The sequence below is a fragment of the Lissotriton vulgaris genome, chromosome 8, assembly GCF_964263255.1.
Source record: "Lissotriton vulgaris chromosome 8, aLisVul1.2, whole genome shotgun sequence".
Classification (NCBI taxonomy): domain Eukaryota; kingdom Metazoa; phylum Chordata; class Amphibia; order Caudata; family Salamandridae; genus Lissotriton; species Lissotriton vulgaris.
In genome coordinates, this window is record NC_141696.1 from 1,229,661,886 (window position 1) to 1,229,689,493 (window position 27,608).

At 43.5% G+C, this 27,608-nt stretch overlaps 1 protein-coding gene across 1 annotated transcript in view; it reads right to left on the reverse strand.

The window, feature by feature from the left end:
• The window catches only part of RXFP2 (relaxin family peptide receptor 2), a 1,407,219-nt gene that overhangs the window by 19,554 nt on the left and 1,360,057 nt on the right, over positions 1–27,608 (reverse strand). The window contains exons 15-17 of the mRNA XM_086935135.1: positions 22,645–22,874; positions 15,121–15,531; positions 4,844–5,062 (exon numbers count right to left, since the gene is read on the reverse strand). Of these exons, the coding sequence (XP_086791261.1) occupies positions 4,844–5,062; positions 15,121–15,531; positions 22,645–22,874 (860 nt within the window). The remainder of the gene's footprint in view (positions 1–4,843; positions 5,063–15,120; positions 15,532–22,644; positions 22,875–27,608) is intronic.

A 27,608-nucleotide genomic window follows, 5' to 3' on the forward strand; every position in this document is an offset into this window, starting at 1 on the left:
GTGATCCTGTGGGAAGGATGGAATTCCCACAATATGAACTGAACAAAGGAGGAGCGAATATTTTAAGTGACCCTGAAAGCTCTACTTAATTTGTAAAAAAAAAAATACGTTCCAGGGACCTCGTCAGGAGGCCGCAGCAGCTCGCCCCACCCATGTCAGCTGTCAATGACAGTACCTGCACAACTGCACACCATCACACGGCTACAACTAAGGCAATTTAGACTGATAGAGGTTCCCAAAGCTAAAAGAATGGCATGGGCGACAACGGTTGTCCTACTTATCTCTAAATTAAACAAACAGCTGTCACAAGTGCCGCTGTTTACAATGTAGTGCCAGTGTAGAGCACCAGAAACCACCAGCTCAAATTAAGCAGTAGTGGGATGAGATAAGGGGACAGTTGTTTCCATTTAGAGACATTATAAATGGAGCAGCAGTAGAACCACAAAGAGTGGACATTAAGACAGGGCCTTTTTGATACTTTGGAAGAACAGTACGTGGGGTATGGGATCGATAAAAGAAATATTAAAATAAGTCTTTAAGGCTCAGCTCTTGCCACTGGTTCCTATCTGTAGACCCCAGAAATAAATAGATAGCTATTGCCATGTGTTGTAATCTTTCTACTTGTTAATATATCCACTTGGTACACTCCGCCCTCCCCTGGTTGTCCCTTCCTTGTTGGTATGTTCCGTGAGAGCTCGCCTTGGAATGTTGGCATCTCTCAGGCAGTCCAGGAGAGTGGGTGACAGAATAAAGATGAGTTCTTACCTTCACTGCGTTTGAAGTTTCTTTTACAACACTGGCGACGAGGCGAAGAACCTGGCGCAGGGGGCCAAGCTGTCACCTCCCCTTTCAGTGCTCTCTCCAACCGGTACGCGAGTAATGCTGTGAAGTTCGTGCTTGGTACAGATGAGGTGAAAAGTTAAATTGGTGATCTCTGTTCGACGGTCCAGTAGCCTAGTATTCAGGAAGGATTGTCATCTTGTGATTTCGGGGGATTTATTGAAGCAGAAGTCGTGATCAAAGCCAGTCACGTCCATCTATAAGTGCTAACATCAAACCTGGCAGATGTAGAAATGGCGGAATGACAGTCAGCGCGGTGCTATGCTGATCTTGGAAGTACCAGCTAAGCGGAGAGACCTTTGAGCTCTGTGCCGTGAGTAATCGAAGGCATAAGGAGTGTGTGAGCAGCAACCGTTGATTTAAGGTGAGGAGGTGAGCGCCGTTGGCTGAGAGGGCTCCCTCGTCTGAAGTAAAGGTGTGCACTACCAACGTTTGTTCAAGGGACTTATTGAGGAGGAGTTGGACAGCTTCGTACAGCCAAGCTGAGACGGAGGGTGAAGCGTGCGCTTCTGACTGGAAAGCATTTTCATGGTCAAGAAAATCGTAAGCGCACTGCTGGAGCACTTCCCTCAGTAATCTTCCCCTCTTCTGCGCCGGATGAAAAAAATCCCGTTCTTGAGTGAAGCGTTAATCTGCAGCCACATGGGTGGCGGTTTTTACACGATCCTGTTTATGTGAAGGCTCGGAGTCTAAACGGGTTGTCCAGTGTAGAGTACACTTGACGAGGAGTTTCGTGGTGATTTTTGCTCCGCTGTCAGATCAACAAACAGTGAGAGTTCTCCTCTCGGTTCTTTGGTGTGCCCTGACCGGCTCCTCAGTACCGCTGTACAATTTACCAGTGAGGAATCCCTTTGGTTTGGCCGGGTTGCCTGGTTGTCATTCATGTCAACAGCGGGGCGCCCTTCATTCGCCTCAGAGGATCCTCGTCAGTTTCCTTTTTCGAGTCTGCGCAGCAGCTCCGCCTGTAAACCGGTCTGAAACGTCAGTAGTGATGAAGAAGAAGACGTGAGTTCCGGTGCAATTTCTCCCTCCGAGCCATCTCCAATTCCTTTCTTTTCGATCATTGAGGGCGACGTCCAGTGCATCCCCGCGGGCAGCAACACATATTCAAGAGTTGTTAGCGCCTCCCTGGTCGTCCCTGCCTCACAGAGTTTCAAGTAAGAACGCCGTGGTCAAAATCGGGCGTCTCAGCTACCTCAGAGCTGTCATCTACAATACCTTCCGGACCTTCAACGGGGGCAGAGTGGCATTTTCGATTTTCGCACAAGTGATCGGAGTTTTACAGTACACTTGGAAGCACTTTGGGGCATTTCCTTTTTCAAGTAAGGTCTTCATTGAATTAAATATGGAACGTTTTGTCCTCTCTTCAGCGGGATCAGCGTGACTGTGTACTTATAGCCTGCACTTTGGGGGCGATTAACAGTACTGTGTCTTCTGGGGGCTACATGTAGCTGACTAACGTTTGAACCTTATTCTCGATGATATATTCTATGTAAAGACACAGCGCCCTCATGTGTCCCGTTGTGTACGTGACAAGAAATGATGTCGAGCATTATCATCTGCAAGCCATCGGCATCAATTCAGTAACCTACTTAAATTAATGTAGTTCATAGCTGTGGCATATTTTTGGTTACTTCACAAGCAAAGCTTCTTGCATGCCTTAACATAATTAGAATTTCCTAAGTTAAACTATCCAGGCTCTGAAGTCATCCGTGCTTACTGTGGGCGGTTCTACATGCTTTAAGGAAAAAAAAAAATATACATAAATAAATAAAGGGGGTACTACTGTAAATTCTATAGTGCACCGTGCAAACTTCTAACTGTGTATACCTGGTACTTACGTGATAGATTGGAGATTGTCCTTTTACACAACATTCATATCAGAATTATATGGACACGTTCCTGTCTGCAGAGGGGGAGTACTGAGCAAGCAGATGATATCATTTCATGTATGGGTTTTGGGGGAAGGGTGAACATTGTAATGGTTACAACCGTGCGTTTGGTAATTCATATTAATTAGATTGGTGACTTTAGTGTGCAGTGATATTGTACAGCCGTGATAAGCTATGTATTTAGTATTTTAAGGTGAACCTAGTACCTTTTCTCGTATTGGCAGTGATGGTGTACAGCCTGTGAAAAGCTAATTTTGTAATTTCAGGGCAACCTTGTTCTCCAGTGATACAGCACAATGTGTTACTTTTAACCACACAGTAATTACGTGGTACCCTTGTACTTCATATACAGTTTTTTTACTGTTAGTGCACTTACAGCACATTTTGGGGCGTTTCATTTTTGATTGTCTTTGGGATCTTCAGCGGATCTGCAGCAATAGATATATACGGTCAGTGGCAATGCTAGTACCCTGTGTACCTTGGTGTGTCCACAGTTAGTTAGCTCCATCCTTTGGTAAGTGGGTTTCCTTTTTCCCCTTTTGTCCCTTGTGGGGTTAGCATTTTAGGGATCCCTTCCACTGGGTGCTTATGTCCGATAGTCAATCGTACTTTTGCTTCTTCCTTTAAATTTTAAGGGGGAGTTCTCCACCTTTCCCTCCCCCATTGCTGCCATGTCCACATCCTTCTGGGACCAGCATGCAGGGTGTACCTTCAATCCCTGCGTTAGAGAGGAACTACGCAAGGGGAACGATCAGGATAGCTTTGCCACGCTCTATGTGTCCAAACACAAGGTATCGCCAACAGGTTATGCTGGGGAGCCCACTCACCTGAGGGGCAGGGTAAAGATGAAGGCCTTACCCGTTCAGGGGAGTTGGGAGAGTGGTACCCTCATGTCAGAAATCCTTGGTAAGATCTACCCTCCTTCCACTCATTAAGTGTAGTTTCCAGTTTGGCCAACCTATTGGATACACTTCCAGTGTATCTTGGAGAAGTTCCACCAGCAGAATCTGTAGGTAGGGTATGTCAAGTTAAGGTACCTTCAGGTCAATTATACTTTATCTTTTTCCGCACAATAGGAGGATATAAATATAAGGTCCAGATAATGTCTCAATGTGCCTCGTACATTCATTTTATGCTTCCTAGCAATTTTTAGGTAAATGCTTTAAGGGTTTCTGGAATGTGGAAATGTACATTTGTGATGGAATTGTACTGTAGGACCTATTTCCCCTACAACCTTGCTATTCATGTGGTGTTCCCCCCACCCACTTTCTATTTCCAGTTGGGGAGGCCTCCTTCGTTTCCCCCCCCCCCCCCCCCCCCCTCCTCTCCCCTCTTTGGTTGAAGCCTTTTTTAGGTCGCTTTCTGGCTCTTCAATAACTTCCTGGACAGCATCATCTTCAGGTTTCTCCCTTATGTATCAAAGGGAGATGTGTTGTAATCTTTCTACTTGTTAATATATCCACTTGGTACACTCCGCCCTCCCCTGGTTGTCCCTTCCTTGTTGGTATGTTCCGTGAGAGCTCGCCTTGGAATGTTGGCATCTCTCAGGCAGTCCAGGAGAGTGGGTGACAGAATAAAGATGAGTTCTTACCTTCACTGCGTTTGAAGTTTCTTTTACAACACCATGCTAGGGCAAACAGTGAGGGCAGCTAGGAGGAGACTTTCATAAAGTGCGCAGATAAAGAAATCCCTGGAAAACCAGGAATTCCTCTTGTTCACTGAGACTATAATAAATGAACTCAACAACAGTCTGAAACCAAAAGCAACTGGTGTCATTGTGCTTCTAGACAGAAGGATTTGTGAATACCCTTTCTTGAACATGCCAGGAGCCAAACCCTCAGAGGTCGGAGGATGTCCAGGGTCAGGCGTGATAAGACAATATTGTTAACTTTTTCTTTGCATTTTGGAACATGTAGTCCTCCATTTCGAAGTAGAAATAAAAACTACAAAATATCAAAACCAGGATTAGATCAACTATTTGTCTGTATTGAACGAGATGACGAGTCTGTACTTCATTGAAGGATACCAGTCTCTGCGGGACTAGCTGCAGCTTGCAGAAATGCAACCATGGCAACAATGTAAATGCCTACTGATGAGAAACTTTAATTTACCTGGTATTTCCACCCGGAACAATGAGAGAATTTTTAGAAGGAAAACGGGGATCCAGCAGATGGCATCGGAGAACACGATGAAAAAGAATCTGTTGGCAACAGCAACATCGTTGTGAAGGTGGCTGCTGACCTCGGCAGTTTGCAGGGCAGTTTTCTGGATGGAACAGAACATGCTGACATAGGAAAACACAATGATGATGAAAGCTAGCAGGTTGACACCTGTAGGAGTAAACAAACAGTTTCCATTAATTTATTGCAATTGATAAATTATGCATAATGCATTTGAAAATATTTTATTAGAAATGTGCACGTTTCTAAATATAAGCAGGCACTTGGTTGTTAGGTTATGAGCTACACAAGAATAATAAAAACAACAAGTGTAAGAAGTTAATATGTCTGTAGGAGCTTAGTAAATTAATTACTATTTATGTGGTGATTTGTTTTCAAATTCTTTAATTGATTTTAAGGTGTAAATATTTAAATTGTTTAATACAAAATATACAGTAATATTGAAAAATGAGCAGTCAGAGTTAGGAGTCTCTTACACAATTCCAGAAGTCATTAGGGGGCATATTATCAACGACCGGTGTTAAAATTATTGCCGTTTAACCGGCAGGAAACTGCCGATAAAACGGCGATAATGGGCTTGATAATACGCCCTTGTTAATTCCCATAGAAGCCCATGTTCTGATGTTAACATGGGCTTCTATGGGAATTAACAAGGGAGTATTATCAAGCCCATTATCGCCGTTTTATCAGGAGTTTCTAGCCGATAAAACGGCGATAACTTTAACACCGGTCGTTGATAATATGCCCCTCAGTGTTTCCACCATTGTATTTCCATGGAATTCTAACAAGCAAGTATGCCTTTCTATGTGATACCATATATGTGAAAAGAAATGGACATTTGGGAGAAACCTTATATAATTCACTCAGTTACAAGGATATTGAGGCCATCAGGTACCACCATGTAAGTTCTATTGAAAATACAAGGGGCAAAGAAATCTCCATACGCCATTAGACATTCCGTCAAACAGATTCTTTTTTAATTTATTTGTGCATCTAGAACACCTAAAGGCAACCTGCTGCAATAAAGAGTTGGAACAACTACAGAATGAGTAGCTATGGTGGCTACATATGACCCAGCGCTAGCACAACTGAACAGGATTGCCAAGGACGAGCTGGGAATTTTCTGCATGGATGAGGAGCTGAACCAAATTTTCTATTGCCAACAAGCAACCAAAATAACAAACACGGACTCACTCGAAGCAAATTTCCATTAGAAAGAAGCAAATGAGAATTGGAAAAAACCCATGCACAGCTATAAGAGGTTAAAGCCATGGATACATGATCACAGAATTCTCAATACCTACGTCACAGAACTGATACATAGTCAAGGGGCATACAACTGCAAATCAACCAATGTTGAGCATGTTCTTTAAACAAGAAGTGTCTGTTGCTGAGTAAGCAAAGGACTGGGCCGGATGTATAGGAATGTATGACGTTACATCGCTTTGGTTACAACTCAAGTCGTTACAATGACTTGCACTGGAGGGCGCTGGACTTAGGAATAGTATGATTTACTATTCCAACTCAAGCTTACGTAACAGTAGGGAAGGTGTTGAAATAGTAAATCATACTATTTCTTAGCTTATAGCGTCATCCAGCGCAAGACGCTGTAACGATTTGCATTATAATGCCTGCGATGTGAAGATACGGCTGTGTAATGCCTGCGTTGTAAAGGTCGTTCTCCGATGTATAATTAGAAACTAAAGGGTCTTTGTTTGTAGTAAGAATTATGGACAAAATAGTTTAAAGCGGGGACCATAAAACCGGCATTAGGATTTTTTTTCGACATGTACCACACTGTGGAGAGCTATCTTTTTATTTTTGGTTGCCTATTTTCCACTGTCCTGTATTAGAAAATGTGGAATAACCGATGATCACTATTAACCGAGACACCATCAAAAACCAAGCATACTTAAATTGCACCTTCCAAAGTGCATTTGAATAAAACAAATAGCAGGCCTACCAGGCAGATCAGCCCAGAGGCCAGTAAGTATAAAACCATCACACTTCTTTAATTAGTATCATGTTCTAGGTTACAGGACACCAACCAGTGGAAGAATAATCTACTTCTCTATCTCTTTCTGAACATAACCAATTGCCACAAAGCAGCCTCTATGACAGCTCCCTGTTGGACCTGACATTCTTACTGCGGTTTTCCTACAATGTTTTGCCTTCCATCCTCCTGTATTTGGTGACTTTGTTTTGCCGGCTTTAAGACTCTGCACACTTAACACTGCCAACCTGAGCTAAAGTGCTTGTGTTCTCTTTCTTGAACATGGTAACATTGGGTTACACCCTCTTAGCACATTTAATTTACGTGTAAGTCCCTAGTGCAGTGGTACTACAGGTACCAAGGTCCTGTAAATTAAATGCCAGTAATAGAACTGCAGCACAATTTGTGCCACACAGCTAATTAGCTTTCAAAACATGTCTCAGGCCTACCATCGCTATCTGTGTGTGCTGTTTTTAAAGGCCTTTTCAATACATTTAAGTCAACCCTAGGGTAGGCCTTAAACAGCCCATTGGGCAGGGTGCAGTGTATTGAAAAAGTTGGACATGAACTTTACAATTCTACATGTCCTGGTAGTGAAAAACAATTAAATTCATTTTTCACTACTGCAAGGCCTACCTTTCCCATAGGATAAGAGTAGGTTACTGTATTACATTTAATAAATGCTAACTTCCAACTGGGAGCTGGTCGGAATAGCGATTTCGTTGTCTAAAGAATTGTAATTTAAACCATCTTTAATTGTAATGTCTGATTTTAAGTCACAATTCTGAAAATACCACGTTTAGAAAGTTGGCATTTTCCTGTCACAACCATTTGTTGCCTGTCTCCTGGGTCACATGGCTAGGCGTAGCTGGCAATTGATCTTTGTATATTGCTCCCAAATTGTGAGACAAAGAGAGAATAGTTGTTGGCAGGAGGGGCCATCTCTAACTTGATGAAGGGGAGGAGCGGTATCCTACAACACGTGCACATCACAAAGGCTCACCCCAGCACATTCACAAAGGGTTTTGCCACTAGTTTTTTGAGGCCGCAGAAGGGTTAGGTGCCAGGGAAGGGAGGGAAGAAATTCCAGATACCTCTGGGAGTAGAAACCGTCAGAACCTTCTCTTACTTCAAAGTGGACATCAGGTATAAATAGCGGATCCTCAGACCCAACTCTTCAGTACACCTCTGGGCTTGTGAAAGACTCAAAAGGATTGCTCTACTGCTCTCAAGAAGTACTGATACTCTGTTGCCCTGCTGCCTGAGTGAGAAGGACTGGACCTGCATCTTGAACCCAGGACCACCTGAGGGACTTTAAGTGAAAGTTGCCTACCCTCCCCAAGTGGTGCAACCCTCATTCCTGGATCCTTGGAAGTGGGCCCGAAGGTGGTCTGCCATCCCAGCTTTGGTCCTGTGGGCAGAACTGATGCAGGGCGATACATCTTCAATTCCAGAACTCGATTTGCAGCCCCCAGTCTCCTCGGAACTGCTGCTGTGCAACGCATCCTTGACGCAGGCCTTTCCATCACAAGTAATCTCGTCTGTTGCATCCTCAACGACGATGCAGGACACTGCATAAGTGTGATGCAGCTTCTTTGGAACCACTAGTGAGCGACACATGTTCAACACAGGACTTTACATCGCAAGTCCCTTGTCAACGGCATCCTCAACGATGTAGCAGGACACCGCATTGGAGCCCCACAGCTTCTTTGGAACCACCAATGCGTGATGCATATTTGACACAGACTTCAAATCACAAGCCCCTTGTCGACGGCATCCTCAATGACAACCCAGGACTCTGCGTCATAGTCCAGCAGCTTCCGAGACACCACCGCTGCATGATGCAACCTCAGTGCAGGCATTCACATTGCAAGCCCCTTGTTGATGGCATCCTCAGCGACAACACAGAATTCCATATCGGAGCTCTGCAGCTTCTTCGGAATCACAGATATATGACGCATCCTTGATGCAGGATCTTGCAACGCTCCACAAACCTGAATGTAAGGTGTTCAGTGGGCCTTACTTGGGCCCTGTATCTGGCCTCTGCTTCATTGTAGTGGGCCTGAGCTTGTGACTTTGTCCCAGTCAGGTGCAACCAGATAACTACAGTTGGCACTTTAATCTCTAAAATTGCATATCTCCAGTTCTACCGTTTGTATTTTTGTCATTTTGGTGTCACATAATTTATTACATTTTACTTGGCAAGTAGCATCCATTGCCTCTGAGTTCAGACTGACTTCTTTTCTGCAAAGCTAACAGAAGGTTAAGCACAGGTTAATTTGAGTTTTGTTTGTGTTTCACCCTGACAGAGATTGTGGTTGCTGCTTGAGTAGGGTTTCACCCAGTAACCCAATTTCCTACACTCTCCCATCATGATTCAAGACACCACACATACCCCTTCCCTCAGAGACACACACACACACACATTTGTCTTTTATGCAGCCAGATTATATCATGAGGAAGAACATCATACCAGAATCCACACAGAAAATAAATGGATCTACTAAGCCTTCATCACATAACACAATATCTAAACATCCTTCCCTCAGAAGGGGAGCAACGCACCCATTACGTCATACAGTGACACTTGCAACTTCCTAAAGATTTGAGACACAAGAAAAGTATTCTGTGTATCATTTAATACAAGCAATATAATGCAAGCAAAGCCTCCACCATGAAGAAAGCTTTACTATTTGGACGCAGTTTATTCCTCTGTGTCCCCATTACTGTTGCTGCCAAAGAGACTAGCAGGGTGGACATAACAGACAAGGGTCTATCAGGACCTCACACTGGCTGGTTAATAGGCAGAGCCAATATAGATACTTGCACTCAGAATGCCAGAGGTTCCACAATGCATTTGTAGGTGGAACACCCTTTGTCAGCCCTCTTGCTCAGTACACACAGACACAGACTTTTACATCTATGTTTCTATATTAGGCACTACCCTGGTGCATAATATATGGAAACAAATTATGGTAGCAATAATTATGGCACTAGCACAAGGAAATGTTAGAAATATACACAATACAAAAATATTAAACATTGTATATAAAGCCTAACATGGATCCTGCCATGTGATCTGCTGTAATGAGAAATGTATCCGCAGTGCTTTATTGAGCTTGTGGTTTCAGGTGCTTGGTACTGTCACTTAATTGTCAACACTGGCACTTATGACAATCTGCCACAGGGTGGCATTGTTTGCCCAATTTTGAGATGAGTACAACAGCAGTTGTTTATTAACTCAACATTGACTAATACCTGGTGCCCAGAACCTGATATCTTTTGGGGCCTGGAATAGTCTGAATTTTCGCACTTGTAGGGTGGTGATGGTTAGTAGTTGTGTTGGTACTAATATTAGCATTGATGGAAGGGGGAATGGGTGGTGCAAGCAGCAGTGGCCTCCTGCTGAGGACCCTGGTACATATTTTTTTTCCTACAAAAAATTAGGCACTGGTGAGTGGTGCTTTGGATCCCATGCACGTGAGAGAGTGGTGCTTTGCATTCAATGCACGTGAGTGAGTGGTGCTTTGCATGCACTGCACGTGAGTAATTGGTGGGTTGCATGCAATGCACATGAGGGAGTGCTGCTTTGCATGCAACGTACATGAGTACGACTATGTACCCAATGTATCTACACGAGCGTTTCATTGTATGCAAAGCACGTGCATGATGCTTTGCATTCAAAGCACTTGAGTGAGCGGTTCTTTGAATCCAATGCACATGAAGATTGGTGCTTCACATGCAATGCACCTTAGTGAGTGGTGCTTTGCATGTAATGCACTTGAGTACTACTCTGTACCCGATGTATCTACGTGAACGTTTCTTTTTATGCGATGCACCTGAGTGGTGCTTTGCATTCAATGCTCTTGAGTGAGCGGTTCTTTGAATACAATGCACATGAAGATTGGTTCTTCGCATGCAATGCACCTTAGTGAGTGGTGCTTTGTGTGCAATGCACTTGAGTACTACTCTGTACCCGATGTATCTACGTGAACGTTTCTTTTTATGCGATGCACCTGAGTGGTGCTTTGCATTCAATGCTCTTGAGTGAGCGGTTCTTTGAATACAATGCACATGAAGATTGGTTCTTCGCATGCAATGCACCTTAGTGAGTGGTGCTTTGCGTGCAATGCACTTGAGTACTACTCTGTATCCGATGTATCTACGTGAACGTTTCTTTTTATGCGATGCACCTGGTGGTGCTTTGCATTCAATGCACTTGAGTGAGCAGTTCTTTGAATTCGATGCACATGAGTGAGTGGTGTTTTACATGCAGTGCCATCCATCCATGTGCATAACGCCCTTGACGCACCAGTCCGTACTCATACACAACATAGGACCTGTGTCGGGTAGCAAGCGCTATACAAATACAATTACATTTACATCTCACCAGCAACAGACCTACAACATATTAGTACTGGTAACATTCGCGAATCTTGCATATTCCAACATCCAAATTGAAAGTGATGGCATTATCGCAGCACCTACGAGGTCACGACTGACGGTGGCTGTGAACGTGATAGCCACTGGGGCAGTGACTAAATACATACTCACATGCGCATGAGGGTACAGGTATGCCCATGAGGGACTTTATCCGGGGAACACTAAAAAATAAATAACAATTGGTGCAGGATGGAGTGACAGACCCACGCCCTGAAGAAATTGCCGTGAGTTTTCCTTGGGCAATGAAACATGTCTACTTTTAAATGAGCAGGCACACAGCACTGAATAAAAGTCCAATAGCCAGTGTGATCGAGCTGGGTTTTAATTGGGACAGACGGAGCTATGTTCCAGGCCCCGTAGTCCTCATTGTGGGATTGAGCCTGCGGTACATTAAAAATTCCTACTGGTGTACAGGCAGTGTTTGACATCCTAGCACCAGAGTTCACTTTCTTTTCTTTCTCACATCCCACACTTTTTTGTTTGGGATTTGTGATTGCTGATGATGAGAACCTGAAGTAGCAGACGAGTAGCTTCCTGCTTACCCCCATGGTCTTAGTCCCCTGAGGCACCACCATCACACATTTTTCTCTTCCTTTATCGCTTCTCACTCACTTGAAGTACATTCTTCGCAAGAGGGGAGGGGACTGATTGGGGGCGACACCAGTTGGAATCAACGCAACAGTAAAAATGTTAACTTTTCTTTGTTTTAAAGTGGTGACCCAGATCCATACAGCACAGACGGTATAAGATTAACCGTTGTCCCAACGGATATCATAATAGATGGGTAGGGATCTGAGGATGAGATTCACTGTGTGAACAGGTCCTATGTTGTGTATGAGTATATGAGTGGAGGATGACCTTTTCTCCTCCCCTGTACCTCCTTTGTGTATAAGGCACCTGAATACATGCATTTGCAAAGTCTTGCTTTACTGTTCTAATGCGCCACCTTCATTTAGTAAGTACTGCATCTCTCATAGAAGTGCTAGAGCTCCTTAATAAACAGGACTTCAGCTTTTAAAAGCATTGAGTAACCATAGGTTTGGCAGCAAGAACATATTCTATGAGACTGGTAACATTTGACAAGGTGTTATGAGGAGAATTCCTAAAAGCACGCGCCGATTCTGCTTTAAGTCCACGGCTCTGCAATCTACCCCAGTCATTGTGCAGATCAAATCTGATCGCACCATCGTCCAAACGGCTCGGAAATACAATTATTCTAATAATATATATAATTATATAGAATATGGCCATACGCGAAAAGTTAAAAACAAAAGGTCGATTTGAAAACGATGTATTGTCTCAGTTGCTTTAAAAGCAAAGAATAAACAAAGTTACTGTGTCACAACTTGGTAAGAAACTGAACAGAACATAATGTCAGTAGAGCGCTTGTGCAAGAAGAGTTCAGTACTGTGCAACAAAATGTAGGATTTGTATTTTTCATACAAAGAAAGCAACAGCACCACCTGGTGTATCAAATATATACCATGACTTTCAATTTGGATGTTAGAATATGCAAGATTCGCGAATGTTAACAGTACTAATATGTTGTAGGTCTGTTGCTGGTAAAATGTAAATGTAGTTGTATTTATATAGTGCTTACTTACCCTGAGGAGTGGAAGCGCTTTTCAGCGAGTAGCATGCTACTTCAGTTTCCAAAAAGAATTAGTGGTGAATTACTATCAACTGATTCTGCGTATGCCATGAAAAGCAATATTTAACCAAGACCCCAGGAGTGCTATATTCCATTTTTCATTAAACTTCAATGAAGAATGCTGCCCACAAGGAGAAAACACCTTGCACAGTGATTTAACGAACATTTTTAAGGCTGGATTTAAAACAGGCCTATTGCTTACAATATACATAGACTGGGCTTTGGGTTATCCTTTTCATCAAAATGTTTTTCTCTTTCTGGCCTTATGTAGCTGTTGTAAAAACAACAATTGATGGACAGAATGCAGAACAATGTCATACATTCACCCCAGTTCAGAGATCTGGGCCTAAATCCATCGTTTTTTTTCTCTCCTTGCCATTCCAGTTTGAACCCAGTCATATGCAAATCAGTCTTGACCCTGCGTCGAATGGGAACAGTCCAGCCCAAACTGCCAGGCCAGGTCCTCTCTGGACTGGAAAAAAGCATCCTAGGATGGGTTTCGGGGCTTCACCCCTCATCAGCCAGGATAGCTTGACTCCAGTGGCATGGGGAGCACAGGACCCACGTCTGGGCATCCCAGTCCCACTCGGGGTGACAAATTGAAAAAAGCAATTGATGGACAGAATGCAGAACAATGTCATACATTCACCCCAGTACAGAGATCTGGGCCTAAATCCATACCTGTCCCAACCGGGGTGAGCAAAAGAATGATGGAGTTAACTCAGATCTCTTGACTGGGGGTGAATGTTTTGATTTGTTCGGCATTCCGTCCATCAATTATGTGTCTTTGCTTACTCGCCCTAAGGGCACCGGGTAACTGCAGACGTGCTTCTCGGGCTCACAATATAACTGGATTCAAGCTATCCTGACTGATGAGGGATGAAACCGCGAAACGGGTCCTATGATGCTTGTTTACGGTCCACGGAGGACCTGGCGTGGCAGTTCGGGCTGAACTGTTCCCATGAGGCACTGGGTCAAGACTTATTTGCATATGGCCAAGTCTAAACAGGGGTGGCATGGTGGACAAAATAATGTGGCGTTAACCCAAATCTGACTTGATTTGTTCTGCATTCCGTCCATTAATTGTGTGTGTTTTGCTTTCTCGCCCTAAGTGTGCCTGGTATGCCCAGATGCGGATCTACAATTCTACTCCTGGTAGTCACTGTACTGGAATGAGCTACTCTCACTAGAGATATTACATTAACCTCACGTTTGTCTTCATAGTTTGTAAAGAAATTTCGAAGAGTTTTAGTAAAGTACATTTTACTTCTCTTTTTTATAGACTTGGGACAAAGTTACTAAGATTTTGCCTCAGGGGTGAGTCAATTTTGAGGCACAGTCCCAACACAAAATAATTTTTGTCCTTTACTAAGTCATGCAAAGCCACTTTGCGTGGCCTTTCGTAGTTTATTACATACAAAGTAATGCAAGACAGTGCATTGCTCTGCCTTGCACCGGGAAGGCATTCCAAGTGTGGAGCATGGGCATTCCCATGCAGCCACCCATTGATTTTGGCGCAATCTCAGACTTGTAAACCTTGGAATGCATCAAAATGGAATGTCTTCCTCAGTGAGGCGTAATGAGGAGAAATATCTTTATTTCTCCTTGTCATTTCCTCTTTTCACTTGTGTTGCACTCTGACACAAACATTGAAGGAAGTTAATACCATTACAAATTGTTTTTGTGCATGGAGATGCCGCTTCCTGCACACAAACAATCCTACTTGTAATGCAGGCACCTTTGCACTATGGTGCAAAAGTGCCTGCATTGGTGCTAGACAGCACACAGTGCACCAACGCTACGAGGCAGCAGAAATGTGCCATTTATAGTTGATATGGCACATTAATGATGTTTCCCTTTCATGCAACACAGAGCAGCAACTTTGCTTGCTGCCCTTCAGTGAGTGAAAAATTGGTAAATCTGCCCCATAATATTTATAGCTTACTATTTGTTGCTCCACATCAATTGTTCGAAATGGACTGTTAAGCCGGGAATTGATCCTGGAAATGTGAAAACAGTCTTTTGGATTTAATTGTGCTTCTGTTGGTCCGTGCTTTCTACAGAAATAATTGTATGGGGATAGCTTTAAGCATATTGAAAGTAATAGATGGAAAGTCTTACCAAGAAAAATCCCAAGAGAGTATACATGGCCTCCGTCTTCCTCCGTTTGGTCAGCATAGAGGGGGAAGCAGACGCCATTCTTCCCGTAATAATTCCCAAAGAAATCTTCATTCCAGAATGGAATAATAGCGATTATAAATCCGATGATCCATATCGACACCAGGATGATGATGGTCTGCCTTTTCCCTGGCCGAATGTTGCTGAAGGGGAACACAATCACAAGGTACTTTTCTAAAGTCAAATAGGTCAAGAGCAGGACAGAGACCTCCGTGGACAGCATAGCAAGAAAACCTATGCTCCGGCACTGCAAGCTCTCCATCCACAGGAGAGCATACTTCTTGTACTGTCCTCTGTATTTGACATCAAAGACTCCGATGAAGAAAAGGTATACTCCCATGAGGCAATCGGAACCTGCCCCAAAAAAAAAGAAATTCGGACGTTTATACAAAGCACAGATAAAAAATAACCTACAAGATTCTCTTGTTCAGTGTTTAAATCTTCAAATGTGTGTTGTATATTGTGAGGAGCAGTGAATCTTTTTACGAATGTGGGATTTTGAAATCACTGGTTTAGAATTTTGGAGGCCTAAATCTTTGGGCTTTGTAGAGTTTGAAACTGTGAATCATGAGGCAGGTGGAAAGCAGTTACACCTAAAAATCATAAGATTTTGGGGTAGTGGCACTTTAAGTTTAGTGCCACTAGAGCCAAATGCTTAGTAGTGTTATTATGGAGTGAGACCTGAAAAGGTCAGTGTTAGAAATTGGGTTTTAGGTTAACTGGGGTGTGAGCCCTGGTCAAGCAACAGCCACAACCCTTTGGACTATGAATCATAAAAAGTCACTAAATAAAACTATGCTTAACCCTGGGTAGCTCGGCACAGAAAGCAGTCAGGATTAACTGGAGGCAATGTGTAACGTAGTCATGCAGCACAGAAACAGTAAAACAGTGAAAGCACAAGACAAGAAAAATCCCACACTAATTTAGAAAACTAAAGTACATTTTAATAAATTATTTTGCAAGAAAAAGAAAAAAATCCAATCAGTACAACAGGAGTTATGAATGTTTACAAGTTTTCCTGGAAACTAGCACCTAAAAGACCGAAGCGCCAACCACTGCTATCTAGCCACACCAGACCCGATCATAGTTGGAAAATATGGCCAAATTGGACTCAATGGAGTCCGGTTCAGATACAAGAAGTGGATTGGGCCCAGCCAACACTCACCATCAGACTTAGAAAAATTCTTGAGGAAAAGGTTCTTGGAAGGTAAAGTTCAGCAGGGCAAGGCTGCAGGAGGCTGTCTACAGATTGAGCGTTGCCGCTGGATAGTCTTGCGTCGAAGCAGCAGTGAAGGTTTGGAAGTTCAGACTTAGTCTCTGAAATGGAAGTCGAAAATCTCCAGGGGGTCGAGGCAAAGGGCTGTAGCCGAAAACAATTCCTTGAAGTCGGATACCCCTTTGGCGAAAGACAGCTGAAAAGGATTTGCTGCTGTGCAGAAAAACGTGGAGGGAGTAACCGCAGTCAATCCGACCTGCAATTAATCTCGGGTGGATATGCAAGCTTTTGGTACCGGTCTCCTCCTGGTTCTCAGGAGCAGTTTTTAAACTTTTGCATTTTGACTACCTGTTCACATTTGGAACCATGTTCCAGGGTGCAGGACTGGAGGGGCACCACTTGGAGCATCAGGACTCACTCAGGCTGGGTCCAGGTGCAGCGTGAAGATAGAGGAAGCATATTGTGTCCCTGTAGCTCTGAACAGGAGGCCACCAAACTAGCCCTTGTGAGTCACTCTGCAGGTCCTGAAATGGTAGAAGAGCCAGACCTTGTCCCCGGGCAGGAGGTAGCAGAGGAGCAAGATAAACAGGGCAGTAATCCAGGCAGGTCATTAATCTTGTAGATCAGCAGTGGCAGTCCTACTAGCAGCACAGTAGTCCTTCTGGACTCAAAAATGCCTCTGCCATCTTCCTGACGCTGATGAACCTTCAGTGCTGCATAGTTAGATGACATAGCTGTCTTCAGCAGCACCTAGCAGGACCACCTATTTCCCCTGCAGGTAGTGCTTCAGGCTGCTAAGTGCCAGATACAGGAAGAGTCTGTGGTGTACTTAGGACAGCTAGTGGGCAGTGTAAAGTACAGCTTTTCCATGGCAAAATATGGACTATCCTGGCCTGGGAACCCCCCAAAAATCGACTGTGTTGTAATAGAACAAGAAGTAAAAGCATGCGTTCTAACATGCTATAATTGATAAACCTATTGCCTAAGGCTGCCTTGGGGTCCAAGATCTCTACAATATCAGTGCCCACCCTCTCAAAGGGTGTGCCAATAGGCATTGGAGTCAGGGAAGCTGAAAAGGATTTGCTGCTGTGCAGAAAAACGTGGAGGGAGTAACCGCAGTCAATCCGACCTGCAATTAATCTCGGGTGGATATGCAAGCTTTTGGTACCGGTCTCCTCCTGGTTCTCAGGAGCAGTTTTTAAACTTTTGCATTTTGACTACCTGTTCACATTTGGAACCATGTTCCAGGGTGCAGGACTGGAGGGGCACCACTTGGAGCATCAGGACTCACTCAGGCTGGGTCCAGGTGCAGCGTGAAGATAGAGGAAGCATATTGTGTCCCTGTAGCTCTGAACAGGAGGCCACCAAACTAGCCCTTGTGAGTCACTCTGCAGGTCCTGAAATGGTAGAAGAGCCAGACCTTGTCCCCGGGCAGGAGGTAGCAGAGGAGCAAGATAAACAGGGCAGTAATCCAGGCAGGTCATTAATCTTGTAGATCAGCAGTGGCAGTCCTACTAGCAGCACAGTAGTCCTTCTGGACTCAAAAATGCCTCTGCCATCTTCCTGACGCTGATGAACCTTCAGTGCTGCATAGTTAGATGACATAGCTGTCTTCAGCAGCACCTAGCAGGACCACCTATTTCCCCTGCAGGTAGTGCTTCAGGCTGCTAAGTGCCAGATACAGGAAGAGTCTGTGGTGTACTTAGGACAGCTAGTGGGCAGTGTAAAGTACAGCTTTTCCATGGCAAAATATGGACTATCCTGGCCTGGGAACCCCCCAAAAATCGACTGTGTTGTAATAGAACAAGAAGTAAAAGCATGCGTTCTAACATGCTATAATTGATAAACCTATTGCCTAAGGCTGCCTTGGGGTCCAAGATCTCTACAATATCAGTGCCCACCCTCTCAAAGGGTGTGCCAATAGGCGTTGGAGTCAGGGAAGCTTTACCTTTTTCCCAGTCTTCTCGCTAGCCTGGCAGGTAAATCAAGACCTACAAAATGCATCAATAGCTGTCCTTATCTGTGACTAGTAAAGGTGGGTGACAAGCCTGTCAAAGGTCTTGTCCTGCCCCAGATGTCCTGCAATGGGTACCTCATGAGCCAGTGATGGAGAAGGGGAGAAACAAAACATTTTTTTGTACCCCCTACAAAGTTATCCCCTCATAATTTTAATAATATTAATTGTGTGAACGAAGCATGTAAATTAATCAACAAAATGCACATTATATTTAGACACTACACGTGGGAAAACAAACTGCTATTTGTAAAATTTTGCTAGGTAACACCTAACACAGGTAATTAGAATGGTGGGAGGTAAACCAAAGGGCTTATTTACTATATCTAATTTCTGTTATGTTTGTTTTCATATTAGTTCCCATTACAACCTGATTGGCCTAGTCTGAAAAGTGTCTGCTGCTAAAACACAATGGTGCAATTGAAATTAAAGATGGCCCCCGCACATGCGCAAAGAATGGATGCTCAGTCATGAGTGTATGGCCTATGCCTGGAGTGAGAGATCTCAAGGCCAGCCTGGCCTGCAACGGGAGTTGTACCAAATTGAACTACATTAAAAAGCCTAGGAACGGATGAGCATTGAAACCTAGATGCTGGAAACTATTGCAAAATGTTAAACAAGTACAAATGTGAACATTTGATGAAGTCATGTGAACCCCTGGTATGAATTTGCACTTTTACGAACTGGTTTGAGCAAGGAGGACATGAGTTGACCATCGACACCCCTCCAATGGACCAATGAGAAATGAATGTAACCCCTAAAAGTTTCAATTTTGGGTTTAGAAAGTCAGTGAAAGGGTATAAAAGAGATTGAGTTTATAACAAGGGATCTCTGCTTGGATGATATTTTTTGCACCTTTACTTAGCACGACATGCTGTCAGTTGAGACGATTTTTCTTTATGGTGCAAGAGACTTCAAATATTTTGGACTTTGAACTTTGAAGGGGAAAAATACTGAAAACTGTCGCAGAAATCCTATGTCAGGAGGGAGACATCGAAGAGGTTAGAGAGGCAGACAGTCAGCTTGAGAACCTAATCTGTGTTCTGCGGTTCTATCATCGCCCTATGGCCAAGGGGTAATGAGTACTTTTCATTTTCCTGTGCTTAAAATGTATTAAATAATGCTTAGAATGTATTTGTCTAATAAACCTTTTGAAATGTATAATTCTCTCTTAATTAATCTAGAATTTTTTTTATAAAATATAAACTCAAGTCTGTGGTTATTAAAATAAAAGTCATGACGATTAAATGTTGAAGGTTTTAAGAACTTGTGAGTGAGCTGGACTTAATGGCCATCAACTGATTCCTACTAGTTGGTCCATCAACCAAATAGCAAAGTACCTTGAAGTTGTTTTTATAACTATTATGAATTTAAAAATTCTAATGTATATAATGTATAAAGTTACTGTATAGGTTAATAAGGTACCCCGCATGTCTTGCAGCTCGTCTACTTATCACTGATTCAGGAACTGTGCAATTGAGAGACTGTGTGACTCGCAGTGTTATGGGCCCCACTGATGAGTAAATAGAAGAGGTTACTCCTGGATTGGTGATATCGAGAAAGGGTTTTAGGTTAGACCCGCTGCAACACCAGCCCCAATAGGAAGGGCTTGTAAAATTGGAAAACTACCAATACACAATTTTACCCATGCTCAGGAGCCTTATGCTCCCTATTCAGGAGGTCATTCTCCCAGTGTATGAGCGGATCTACAGAGGTGTCAGCAGCTGCCTGGGCTTCAGCATGCCCCTACAGGACATCAAGGATTGGACACTTCTTCTGTGCCTTCCATAACTCCTCCATGGTACCCCCCTTCTGCTTACTATCCAGCAAATTCAGGCAGGATACCAAGGTAAGCAATGTGCTCCCAAGTAGGCTCCGGGTCAGCCTCCTCCGGCGCCCCATCCACCTGTGCTGGAGGACACTCGGGGGCTGGCTTCCCACGCCTCTTACCTTTCCTTTTTACCGAGGAAATTGGGTTACTGGCTGAAGGGGGTGGTGGTGGAGTGAGCTAAAGAATGATGATGGATTAAACCCAGATCAGTTGACTGGGGGTGAGTGCTTGATTTGCTCAAACGCTCCATCCGCTGTCTCCATTGGTATCACTTTTTATGCAGAGGCAGGATAGTCTATTCAAGCTTAAGTGGGGCTGTGCATGCTCCTCTCTCCCATCCTGTCAGTGATGGCCCTTCCTTGCACACATAAGGTCCATATTTTAAGAGACTGTTTAGGAGCAATACACAAAGCCATATTGTCAGCTACACCCAGTAATATAACCCACTGACAGGTTACAGGTACTCAATGGCTAAGACAAGAACTGGCCAACTTTCTAAAAGGGGCTTTTTCAGAATTGTAATTTAAAATCTGACTTCTCCATAAGTTAGGATTTTAAATTTTAATTCCAGAGACACCAAACATGAATTGGTTACCTGGTCCCATTTGGAAATTACAGCTTATTAAATGTAATAAGATAACTCCAATGTTATCCTTTGGAGGAGGTGGGTGTTGCAATAGTGCAACGTGAATTTAAAGAATTTTTCATTACTAGGACCTTCAAAACTTAAAAGTATATGTACTACTCTTTGAATAGATTGTCCCTGCCATTTGGGCTGTCCAGGGCTTACCCTGGGATGACTTATATGTACTAAAAAGGGAGGTTTTGGTCTGGAAAAAGGTTTACTTTGTCAGGTTGAAATAGCAATTTAAAACTGCATGCACAGGCTGCAATGGTAGGCCTGATCCATGTTTGAAGGGCTACTTAAGTGGGTGGCAAAATCAGTGGTGCAGATCTAGCAGTAGCATTTAATTTGCAGGCTCTGGATATATGGTATAACCACCCTACAAGGGCCTTATAAGTAAATTAAGTATGCCAATTGGGCATAAGCCAATGTAACTATGTTTTAGAGGAGCAGCACAAGCACTTTAACCCTGGTTATTAGTGGTAAAGTGCATAGTGTTCTTAGGCCAACAAACATAAATGCAGCAAAAATGGAGGAAATGAGGTAGAATGTTTGGGGAAAGACCATCCTAAGGTTCACAGATCTAACAGCCAGGTATTGGATTCTTCACACATATTCCCACATTCAAAGGGTAAATTATGTCACCTTCTTCAGGAGCTGTTAAGTTATTTTTTAATCAATTTACAGTGCTTTTCTACAGTGCTTCTTTACCAAGTGGTATTAGAGTGATGTCAACAGAAAAGTTGAATATTACAAAGAATAATATGTATGCAATTGAATTTCATGGAAGACAACAGGGTTAACATGTAAAGTGGAGAGAGTGAGTGGAGTAGATTAGAGAAGTATGATATCGTTGGTACAGATCTTCAATATAGTCAATCACTTATAAGGATATGGATTGGGGAAGTCTACTGTTGCAGTTTGTGAAGAGTAGTTCTTGTTAGGTGCCGCCTGACAAATGGTTTTTGAAAAGGAAACCCTTGAGGGGTTTTCTGTAGAAGAGTAGGCCCTTTTTGACCAATTTTTAGTTAGATGGGGGATGAGTTCCACGCCATTGCTGAAGCTCTGGAGGAAGCTTACCTTTGAGCCAGCGATGTTTGCATTTTGAGGGTTCCAATAGGAGTTTCAAATAAAGGTTCCAAAATGTTTGAATTCAGTTGGATGGCACGTCCCACTGATTAGGTAGTATACTAGCTCTAGTTCATCACCATGAAAGAAGAGCATGTAAATATACAACAAGAACAAGAGAGTTTTGCCCATAGAAATATACAAGTAAATGTATGGAGATGAATTTATTATGGTTGTTCATTTAGATTTTGAGAATCCCAAACGTGGGTTTACAACCATAATTCAAGCCATGTGTGTTTATTAGTTCACCTTAGGAGCTTTGGGACTCGTACATAGTATGTATACCCCATCAGATAGTGAATGAATGAATAAAAGTGTATCGAGTGCAAAATAACGAAAATGAATGATCCCAGTTTACAACTAGATGGAACCAGTAAACAGGTGGGTTTTCAACAATTTCTGGATTTTAGTTACGCAGAATTCTGCTGGTGGTAAAAGAGGGAGGGCATTCCAAGCCTAGGCCATAAACACTGCAAAGGAGCAATTCTAGACTACGAACCGCTAATTGGGCAGGAGTCTAGAAAGAAGTCCACCTAAAACCAATGAAAGAAGACCACAGGTTTCAGTGTGCAGTGAAAAGATTAACCACAGAGTAGAGTTTCATATGTATTTGGTTTATCAGAAAACGCCACTGGTGTATCAAGTATACTCACAGCACAAAATCTTGATGGACAAGGTATGCATCTTATTCTCAGACCGGATGAAGGATCTCATTCCAATGACAAAAAGGTTTCCGAAGCAGGTGATGCAAGCGATGACCCAGACGAACACTCGTAGAACAACATTTGCCAAGAGGTTCTCAAATGTTGAGATCCCGTCTGTCAACGGTGTACAGACACGCACGTGGGGAGCGTAGGAGCAGTAGCGGAAGTTTTTGAAGTAACTAAAACCAAAGAAAAGAGAGTGACACAAGAGTTAGGACTACAAAGCTGATCATGTATCCAGTGAAGTGGCTGATGTATGTTAAGGGTGTGAACACCTGTCCCTTCAGAGAGAATAACCATCTACAGTTTTGTGCTAGATATGTTTTTGAACCATAACCAGCTACATCAGTGGCAGCTGTCATAAATAAAAAGTGGTGAGGTGGGTAGAAGGGTCGCGGTGGGAGCGCGGGGGCAGCGCATGAGGGGAATGGGAGGGTTAATAAGAAATAAATGTAACCTACCGGATTGTTGATCGCTTTGCGCCTCGGTGCTCCTCTGCTCACTTCTCCCAGCAGTTGCTGGGAAAGGATTAGACTCCCCATCCAATCCCTGCGCTGCTCTCATGCTGCATCAGAGCAATGTGGGGATTGGCCTGAGCAGGCAGGTTTAACGCTCGTTCAGGCACACGGAGTCTGTGATGTTTCTGCAACCTGGATGTGCTATACAGCTGGGTTGGAGAAACCTAACTGCATATATCTGTTTGGCTGGCCTAAGACGGCCGGAAAAACCGGCATGCGCACTTAGCCGTGCATATCACTCCACCACATCTGCAACGGCCAAGCCCCGCCTGCAAATAAAACAATAATAATATATTATTTTATTTTTCAGCTGCCAGCTCTCAACCAGTAGGACGACGCTCCACCATTTCAGAAAAGCCGCTGCTAAGCTACATTTACAGTGAGTTACTGATTCACTTCCATTTATCTGGAAATCCTTGCATTGCCTGGGCAGCTCACACTAGAGTCCTGGGCCCGTTTTATAAAAACATGGAGACATTCTTTTTTGACAGTCTCTCATTATAGAGCCTTTACTGTGATAATCGTATGTTGCTCCTCACCGAGTCTCCTTGCAGTACCTATTTCATCCCTATAGGATGACAAACTCAGAAGGAAGAAGGCTATCATTTTATAGACCAACAGATTCTGATTGTGCCATGACCTACATGTATATGTCTAGTGCCTGAAACAACACTGAACTTGATGCTCACATCAGTGTCATCTTAATGATTTTGGGGGGCCCTGTAGAGAACACTTTGTCTTTTATTAACATTCTCCTGCTAATATAAGCCCACATGATATCAAACTATAAAAAATGTTATGTTAAATGACAGGGTTACAGAAATATTGATGAAATATGTCTTGCTCAAGACACCCAAAATCTTTAGTATGGCACTGGAGAGAGAGACGGAGTCAGAGGTAGCTGTAGGCAGAGCTGGAGATACTTTTAGGTCAGGGTCCCTCAACATGTAGCTCATGAGCTACTGGTAGCTCGCCAGCTACCTGTAAGTAGCTCTTCGGAGTCACCCCAGACTACTAAATGAGAAGCCTTTGCTTAGTTGAATTAATATGTGTATACTAAAACTGAAAAGTGTGTATTCGAGACAAAAATGCATACATTTTCAGAACTCGTAAGCTGATGTTTGGAGAAAAATGTTTGAATATATTTAAAGCTGGTACTTGATTGAAATTAATGAAAGATCATCAGGTGTTGGGAAGGCCTATAAATAATATTATTAACTTGCTGCCAAGGGCATTCTAACTCTGGGTGTTATGTATTACCCATGTAGAGGCATACCATAGCAACAAAGCATTTTTTACATTACTGGTGGGAACAGTGCGTGATGCATTGAGCTGAACACTGCTGGTAAACTCATGTAAACTGGTCACTATTACCACTCTCATAACTCTTATAGCTCAGGATGAATTTCATTGAACATAAGTAGCTCTCATAACAGAAAACGTTGGTAACCCCTGCTTTAGATAAAGAAATAAAATAGATAGTGGACAAATAGGGTGAAAGTTCACTTTCCCAGGGTGCCCTACTTAAGGTGGGGGGCCTGGGCAATTGTCATACTTTGCCAATGGCTTAAAAAGTCTCTGGCCCACACCATTCTGGCTTGACCTCCAAAGGTACTGAAAGGGGTAGATGTACCCTCTCGCCTTTTTAGAGGGTTCTTGGAATAACACTGATAAATGGCTGGTCCCTGGGACAAATTGGTTTGAAGTATCCAAATTGTGACTGGCATGAATTGCCAGTGCATTACCAGACCAGAGATCACCAGAGTTTACAAAGTAAGGTGTTTGCCATGGCCTAGTCATTTGATGCATTTCAGCAGTATGTATATCTTCATAATCTTTTAAAATTCAGAATATTCGAACAAGTTGAAATGAAATGAAATGAAAGGAGTCTTGTCGTGCGCAAACTTAGCCCAGTGGGCGTTAAGGCGCCTAATTCAAAAAACCAGCTCATAACAAAGACCAAGCAGTTCATCTTGAATAGGCTCTTGAAAAGCACCATGTTTTTAAGGCCTTTTTTAACAAGTCTAGAGAAGGTAGGGTTTTAATCTCCATAGGCACGGTGTTCCAGAGCTGAGGGGCAGCGACGGAAAAGGCCCTGGCTCCCCATCTGGTAAGCCTGAAGCGAGGGACAGCAAGCTGGAGTAGTCCTGCAGAGCGAAGGCACCTTGTGGGATGGTAGCGGGTAAGTAGGGAGCTGATAGCGCCTTTAGATCCATCCTTGAGAGCTCTGTACGTCAAGCACAGAATTTTAAAATAGATTCTGTGCTGGACAGGTAACCAGTGGAGGTCTCTCCTCGCGGTGGTGGCAGATGATGTCTTAGGAAGGTCTAGGACAAAACGTGCAGCAGCATTCTGCACGGTTTGCAGCCGATGTATGTGGCCCTTGTTGGACTCCATGTATAGAGAGTTGCAGTAATCTAACCTGGAGCCAACAAGGGCGACTGCAATCTGCTTACGTGCATGAAGGGACAGATAGCTGCGAATTCTGTTGAGTATCCTGATCACTCCCCAACAGGTTGCCACAGTCCGATTCACCTGAAGAGACATCGAGAGTGAAGTATCAAACACCACACCGAGATTTCTGGCCGATTGAGTTCCTCAAGTAACATTGCGAAGGACCTTCTGAAGTCCGAAGCCCGCACTGTCGATCAATATCCGGAATGAGCACTGTCTGAACCGTTTTCTTCCCTTTGAAGATTGATTTTTTCTACACATCTCTTTGCTTTATATTAATGAAAGGGCCCATGATTTTCCAGGTCATTCAAGGTTGTTGAAACAGGTCTCTTGGAAATGGTTTTAATCAGATACAGAAAAGTTACACCCCTCCTGGATAGTGGCGAGCAGTGTGTTTTGTCGAAAATGTGCGCAGGTACACCCCTCCAACACAGGTGGATAAAAGCAAAATGAAATGAAAAAAACATGTTTTGCAATTTTATTTATTTATTTATTTTTTAATATCTTTATAGCATTTTATCATTTTCTTATTCCATACAAAACAAACATTGGTGCAGGTCGCTATTTAAAGCAGGATCAGTGTTACAATGCCATTGTTTAAACAGTTCAAAATATATATATAATTTACAATTGTGTCTTGTTGTTCAGCGGCATCTTGGTAAGCAACATGCAACTGCAAATTAGCATAGGCTTCAATGGCCCACATATACCGTCCCCTCTAATTGAAGAGCGGGACATAGCTATCATGCGTGTCTCATCCCATCAATGGTATTCAATATGCAGGTATATCATTAGAAACAGAAGTGCACAGCCCATACGCGGCTCAACTTGGAAAATCACAAAACTCAAAATTGCTCGGGCGGGAAGGGGTAAGTGCCATAATCGCCTGCAAGATATCCATGTTTTATACATTGTAACCACAACAAACAAAAACAAAAGAAAATCAAAAGAAAAAGGGAGACATCCAATATTGAGAGAAATATGTATATAGCATAGTAGGTGCCTTTCAAGTTCAGTCATGTCTAGGCTTGTGGGTTTGTAGTGGATGTGAGCTGCTTTTCCTGTACTGTGTATAATCATAGGAATACCAGGGCATCCTATATCTGTAGTAATGTCTATAAAGTGCTATGATGGAATGTGGGGTCATCCCCACTCCCGACAGTGATGGCCGAGTTGCTATGCAAGACAGCGTATCCGATGCACCCAGACGACATGCTAGGCAGTATCCCCTGTATGTTGCCTAGGGGATGCATGTGGTGCATCATTAGAGTGTGTAAGGGCTTTGAGGGTGTCATCCCAGGTCTGTGCTATGGGATATTTACGTAACCCTGCTGTTTCTTCCCTGTGCAAAATAGTGCTCTCCGCCTGTGCCCAGATCCCTAGGGACTTTAGCCAGTGGGGTACCTCTGGGGGGGTCCTTGTGTTTCCACCTCTTGGTTGGCAATCATTTCGCGGTTATGAGGCCCAGGTCACGAAATCTAGAGCTTACTTTGTTAGCATTTGTACATTTATAAAACCCCAGAATGCAGACCTCCCATGTGTTTGGTACCTCGGTGCTAGTGCTGTTTGTAAGTGTCTCTGTTACCGCACGCCAGTAGGATAGGAGTCAGGGGCAAGACCACAGCATGTGTAGGAGGTCAGCGCCTAGCAGACGGCATCTCAGACAGTCGGAGGTGTTGATCGTGAATTGCGTGGTATATGCGTGGCACTGTATCTGTGTCAGGCGGGGAAGTTTTGCCAACGGGTGAAACAGGCTATAGATTTGAGTCTGTGTCCATGGTGATGACTCGGTCGCCGTGTCCGCCAGGTTCCTGCCACTCAGCCATTTTGCGACCCATTGCAGCTTGGCAGCTACGTAATATAGTTTCAGATGTGGGACTGCCAAGCCTCCACTCTCCGGTGGTGCATACAACTTCTGTAATGCTATCCTAGGTTGCCCTG